The 7,168-nt window shown below is 34.1% G+C and overlaps 1 protein-coding gene across 1 annotated transcript in view; it reads right to left on the bottom strand.

Moving 5' to 3' along the window:
- Positions 1-3,414, bottom strand: part of LOC107094654 (tumor necrosis factor receptor superfamily member 10B-like) — a 31,078-nt gene extending 27,664 nt beyond the window's left edge. Inside the window, exon 1 of the mRNA XM_015390410.1 lies at positions 3,188-3,414. Coding sequence (XP_015245896.1) covers positions 3,188-3,220 — 33 coding nt within the window. The 5' untranslated portion in view covers positions 3,221-3,414. The remainder of the gene's footprint in view (positions 1-3,187) is intronic.
- Between the last annotated feature and the right edge of the window lie 3,754 nt (positions 3,415-7,168).

Genomic DNA, 7,168 nt, shown 5'->3' with positions numbered 1-7,168 from the left:
ATATATATATATATATATATATATATATATATATATAAAAACATACATATATTGACATTTTGCTATTATTACTGCTCTGAGTTGGTTGCTATGTCAACTAAATGCATCTTTTTGAGTCTCTATACTCCAGTTAACCGATCATTAAATTACTTGACGATTATTTCACTAATTTTTTTTTTTTTTTAGAAAATAGTTTTTTCACCCAGTTTTGAACCAGTTGAAGCTAAACTATCCGACCAGTGGAATTCTGGATGGGGAATATTTACCGACAAGAAGGTTTTCATCCCTAATACTTCCTTTATTACATCTCTACATTGGTTGTAGTTTCATCAGCAAGTGTTATGTATTCTTCAATTAGTGATTAATTGATTACTAAATAAGTTGATGATTATTTTAATGATCAGTTAATCGCAAAAAAAAATCCAAAATGGTCTTTAATTAAAACTTTAGATTTGTTGTAGGATATAAACGAAAGGATTAAAGTAGGATTTTCAAACACATACAGAGGAAAATATAGATTCAAACTTAATGCATCTAATCCTTTTTTTTGTCTATTTCAGTCCTTGCCGTATACACCTCTTATGAAAAGCTTAATTGCAAATACATCTCAGTAACAAGTGGCACATTTCTAAAGATCCTTTTTAGTTACATTTTGCACCCATCAATGCAGACTGTACAAAGTCAGCATTTTACATTTAATATGATTTCCAAACTATTTGGAAAAAGTCAAAAAATTTAAGTTTTTTAACCTGATATAAACATTGTTAAGTCACTTATGTCAAGCAAAGTTCATTGCATATTTTCGTTTTCTCTTGTAGTTGTATAAAAATGCAAACAAGCTTAAACAAACAAACAACCTCCCTCAAAATAGCATTTCTGTTTTTATCAGGAGCTTAAATGGATGGTTTACAATCTATGAAATCTAGTGATGTAAAAAGAAGTTAATATCTTACTTGCAGTAGATAACTCTAGAATAAACCCATATATGACAACTACAGTAGAAAAAACAACAACACTGTAATGCAGGTTTATCCAAATACCATTTTATGAACCTTAAAATGTTGTTTTGCACTTACACTAATCTCTCAATCTAAAAAAAGAGACACTCCTGGCAAATTAAAATAACTCAATAAAAAAAGTGTGTGAACTTAAACATTAATTACACATTTATAATGCATTGTAAATGAATAAAACAGATTAAAAAAACTCAAGTTCAAGACCAGTTAAACTTGAACCAGTCATACACTTGATAAATTTGATTACTGCAATCGTTTTTGGCATTTACTTAATCCTATTTAGTTACTTTAACACAATTGTTTTATGTCCTACCCTGCTAACATGAAACAATTCTGTTAAAGTAATTAAATATGATTAAGTAAGTGCAAAAAAACGGTTGCCTTTTTTTCCCTGTGAGTTGAAAACTATTTAAATTGGTTAAACAGGATTATTTCAATTAATTGATTCACTGCTAACGATATATGATCTATTGTAGGAAAATTGCAGCAACAATAATCCAACACTGTGGGACCAGTTATTTAAAAATAACTGCCTAGTAGAAAATTAAGTTGTTTTTTTTTAAATAAAATAATATATATATTTACACGGTCTTACTTTTATATTAAAGTGTTCAAATCTTTTTACCCTCCATGTTCCATTTATAGCAAGGATATCAAAAATAATCACTAGTTTCTCATCAAATACTGACCCACTGCACATCAAAACAATTGTGAATGTTTATAAAACAGGTTTACCATGATTGGATTTTTCAGATTGCTGTTATCTTAAGACTGGAGGAAATCTGCTGCATCTTTCTTTAACTCATACTAGTGGTTTCCTTCCTTGACCAACTGATGTGGATTTATACTGAACAGGACCTCAGAAGGATTATACTGCCGGTAAGAAATAATCCTTTCAATAAAAAATGAGCAAGGGCGTAGGTTTGATCTCAACTTTGGTTGGGACACTACTGGTCTTAAGTTGAATTGGTCTAATGTCATTGATTATGCATGCTCCTATTTTTTTTTTTTTTTAAAGCTTGAAGTGAGCATCAGTTTGCATTTCGTTTAAAGAGAAAACAGCATTTTTTGCTACAATTATACAAATTTTATAAGCACTACACACACAAGATGCTGTTTATCAATGTTTGAAGCATCAGTGGCTCAGAATAATGTAAAATTGGGACAACATTACACTTTGAAAAGGGTTACATTAGAACTTACCATTTAAGACGGAAGGTAAATACATGCCTTTTTAACCAAATATAGTCTAAATATGTCTGTTATATATGTATTTATCAGGTGTTTACTTTTGAAGAAATAGAATTGTGCACTCTTATTTCTTTTATCTGATATGCTGATATTGTCTGGATCGTAAAACAAAGCAAAAATAATGTATTCAAGGGACTGCAAATAGATTTATTGTATTTACATGGCCGCGGGAACTATGAGAGGAACTGACAGTGAGCATTTAAAATATTAACTTCAATATACGAGTAGTGAGAAAAGAAGCGACTCTAGCAAAAACGCTGTATTGGAAACTATAAACTTGTTATTCACAAAGGTAGGGACAAGTAGGTCAGGCCAGGATTTTAGTAGGGACATGTCCCTATGGTCCCTATGTCCATTAAAATGAGGCCCCTCTAATCAAACCCTGCTTTGGACCCTGTAGCACCTTGGACCGGCTCTGCCCATGGCCATCATGTGGGGCATGTCTGTCCAATCTGACCACATGATCACCAACACAGATGGTGGCTGCTATGTTGGATTTAGGGAGGTTGAATGATGCAGCACATGTCCTGTCCAGAGGAATGGAGCCAGCAGCAAGAGAGGCAGGGAGAGGGAAAATGATTCAATATGTACAGAAATAAACACCTAAATCCACAGCAACAACAAACAGCGTTGCTTCCTGTGTATGAGCTCTGGTGGGACAATGAAGGGGCTTGTCTTATCTTCTCACAAGTTCACAGGCCTGGTCGTGATTTCAGCCTCCGAAAGACCCTTAAAATTTAACAGCGCTGATTTAACTGAAGGCTAATTCGCCATTACTCGCTGATTAAAGACAGTCTTCACACTTTATAGGAGTTACTTCACTATTACACGGACTCTATCTTTAGTACAAATAAAAAATAATAAACATTTAAAACTTTTTTTTTCAACTGTTTAGTAAATGTTTATGTTGGTTTACTTACAAAAAGTTTTCCGACCACCGGATCGAAGTTCATTTTGGGAACTTCGAGATGAGAGTCGATCCCAAAGCAATTCGCGTTTTCTCGGCACCAGAATGGAAATGTCTAACAAAACACTCTCAGAGTGAAAAAAAACAAACAAACACGGACACACGAGCCCGACTTTAAAACTATCCGTTAGCCGGTTTCTTTCATGAGTTCAGGCAGTGACCGTCCTGAGCAGCAGGGTCGCTCGCTCTGAGAGCGAATGAGATTTTTTTTCTGTGCCTGGAGAAGAGGAGCTGACGTCATTTTCCCAACCAGCCAATCAGAAAGAGCTATCCTCGGAAAATAGCAGATAATTACTGCAAAACACCTTCTAAAGCTCCTCAAATATGCTTTTCTACTTCATAGAATTCATAATATTCGTCAGAAAATCTAAAACATAAACAGAGTTGTGTTTTTTATTTGTTGTGTTAGATATTTAATTCTGTTGTTTTTTTTTTTTGCACCTTTCATGGACAGTTCTAGACAGAGGCCAACATCATGGTCCCCATTAATGCCAGAAATCTAATTATGCGTCTATTTTTTGTTTATAAGTAATGCACTTATGTTCAAGTATGTTGTATACACACATATTTATGTATGTTTTATAGTGCACTCAATGAAATACTTTAAAAATCAAAATTTCAAGCCAATAGTGTTATTGGAATCCAGGACAAGACCATATTGCCTTTGTAATATTAAAAAATATGGATATTATGATGGCAAAAGTTAATGTCAGTGAAATAACAGGAAACGCCAACTTGCTTGACTATATTAAGAAAAATAACAAAAGTGCTTCTATAAGAAATTCATCAAAAACACTCTGAGAGTGAAAGAAACACATTTTTTTTGGATACGACATAACCTTAGAGGCATTAATGTTGATACTGGCACTTAAATTTTTTAGTTTATAAATCTATATATAATTGTTAACTAGGCTTATTAACTTTAAACTTTACTTTTTATCTTTTCAATTAGCTTTTTACCCTTTTTTCTTACCTTTTTTAAACTTAATTTACTGTAGGCAATATATCATTCAAGGGCTCGTCTAATTGGTCCAATGCCAAAATAAGATGTACAGCTATGTAGCAGGATCTTTGCTGAATGGCGTGCTGGATATTGATGGGGACCCATTTGTGAGAGGTATGCAAGTGATCAAATACTGTAACGGGCCCTATAAAGGGTTAAGTGCTTATATTAGGTGTATATGTTATGTGCTGATGTCTATGTAAGGTGTATATTTTATATTCTAAGATCTCAAAGGAATTGATCAGAACCCCTCTGCAAATCTCCTTTAGGGGCTACTCCTTAGTCGACACTGGAATATGAATTAATATCTTTCAAGATGACTGTGCACAGACATACATCTAACATTCAGCCTGATGGAACTTGAAATGTACAGCAAAAAAAAATATGCACTAACTAAAGATAGGCTAGCTTATCTTGTTGAATAAAATATGCACATAATAGATAAGCACCTAACATATAAACCTTACTTAGACATAAGATTATAATACATACATAAAACATATACGTACACACATAAACATATTTTTGTAGTAATGGAACCCCATACAACAGGGGCCAATGCCCCTATAGAATTGGTCCTAATTCCTGCTCTGGGTAGTGGCACTTCTAGACACAATTTGCAAAGAGAGGTCAGGATGGGGTCAGTGTTTTTTCATGTGGTCAGAGAACAAAACAATAAACACAGAGAGAAATAAAGGAACAGAGCAATCATTGAATCCTTCAGTGTATTAAGTGAGTCACATATATGATAATATATAATAAATGTATTCACTATCAACACTTCAAATACTGATATCAAATGAAAAAAATAAAAATCTTAAAATAGATTTATTTTCCCTTCATTTGAGCAGGTTATTATGATAAACTCTCAAATGAACGATCAAACAAGGGATTTAAAATGAAGGCGAAGCATTTTTAGCTTCAGAGGTACTGAGATAGGCCAGTTGCTCCACAAAATCACTTTATATATTAAATTTTATACTTTTGCCCAGATTTTTTAGTTTTATTCTTTTTATTTGTACCCCTGAAAAAAAATGGTCTCTGTTAAGTAAGATTTGTTACCATTTTATTATTAGTGTGTCCTTTCTTAGGAACAAACTAATCCTTTAAAAGAGCCATGCAGCAAAAAACAAAAAGAAAAAAAATGATGCTAAGGCAATACTCCTCCAATCTGACTGAGTTGCAACTATTTAGCTCAGAAAATCTGTCTGTAGATGTGAACATCTGTTAGAGCCTCATTCAAAACCTCTTGCTGCTGAGACTGTAACCAAAGGCTCCACAAAGTAATAACTCAGCGGAGATCAATGCATATATTTGTCACATTTTTTGAATTTCATGAGTAAAAAAGAAATTTAAATACTGGTTGTTGTCATGTCTGTTGACACTATTTTAGTATTATCTCCGCAAAGCATATTTTCCCATGAAGTTACCGGTATGCTTTTTTTAATATCAACCATGAATGGATCTGCTGTTTATTTTTTATATGTTAAATTATACTATGTGTGGAATAGTTTTACATTATGGATTAACATTTATGCTGCACTTGATGCAATTAAAGGTATAGTTGAGGTTTTTAAAGAAGTTTTGCAAAGACCTGCCCTCTCCACTTAAAAAAAAATGCAAATGCAAAACCCTGTACCCGCTCCTGAGAGGGAACGCCTATTAAATGCCTGCAAGAGCATGCACAAGCCCATTTCTCCTCATGCTGGCTCTGTTTAAAAGTTGCTGTTTGCATCGCTCATACAAGCTTTCTTTCCAAAAGAAGATTTGCAATTTTCCACTATGTCACACTCACCTCCGCTAAGTAAAAAATAGGGACGAGCACATAGGATGGCCTTACATTAACATATCACCAGAATGACTGACAATTAGGAGAACCACTTATTTTGATGATCCACCAGGAAAAAGAACATCTTCCACTCTACCTTTAAAGTTCTCTGAAGAAAAGAAGGTTGAATGCAATCAGGCCACACTTTTCAGATTATTGTTGTAAAAAAAATTGAGAATCTTTTGTCCCTATTTTATGCACTACACCATTAAATACTACTTTGTTTTACGCTTGGAAAGAGGTTATACATATAAAAATAGTATAAATACACTACCGTTCAAAAGTTTGGGGTCACATTGAATGTCCTTATTTTTGAAGGAAAAGCACTGTACTTTTCAATGAAGATAACTTTAAACTAGTCTTAACTTTAAAGAAATACACTCTATACATTGCTAATGTGGTAAATGACTATTCTAGCTGCAAATGTCTAGTTTTTGGTGCAATATCTCCATAGGTGTATAGAGGCTCATTTCCAGCAACTATCACTTCAGGGTTCTAATGGTACAATGTGTTTGCTAATTGGCTCAGAAGGCTAATTGATGATTAGAAAACCCTTGTGCAATCATGCTCACACATCTGAAAACAGTTTAGCTCGTTACAGAAGCTATAAAACTGACCTTCCTTTGAGCAGATTGAGTTTCTGGAGCATCACATTTGTTGTGTCAATTAAACACTCAAAATGGCCAGAAAAAGAGAACTTTCATCTGAAACTCGACAGTCTATTCTTGTTCTTAGATATTAAGGCTTTTCCATGCGAGAAATTGCTAATAAATTGAAGATTTCCTACAACGGTGTGTACTACTCCCTTCAGAGGACAGCACAAACAGGCTATAACCAGAGTGGAAAAATAAGTGGGAGGCCGCGTTGCACAACTGAGCAAGAAGATAAGTACATTAGAGTCTCTAGTTTGAGAAACAGATGCCTCTCAGGTCCCCAACCGGCATCTTCATTAAATAGTACCCGCAAAACATCAGTGCCAACATCTACAGTGAAGAGGAGGCTGCGAGGATCTGGGCTTCAGGGCAGAGTGGCAAAGAAAAAGCCATATCTGAGACTGGCCATTAAAAGAAAAGGATTAAGATGGGCAAAAGAACACAGACATT

The sequence above is a fragment of the Cyprinodon variegatus genome, unplaced genomic scaffold (assembly GCF_000732505.1).
Source record: "Cyprinodon variegatus isolate N-32 unplaced genomic scaffold, C_variegatus-1.0 Scaffold497, whole genome shotgun sequence".
In the NCBI taxonomy this organism is placed as follows: domain Eukaryota; kingdom Metazoa; phylum Chordata; class Actinopteri; order Cyprinodontiformes; family Cyprinodontidae; genus Cyprinodon; species Cyprinodon variegatus.
Note: the sequence above shows the minus strand (reverse complement) of the source record. Positions and strands in the feature narration are given on the sequence as shown.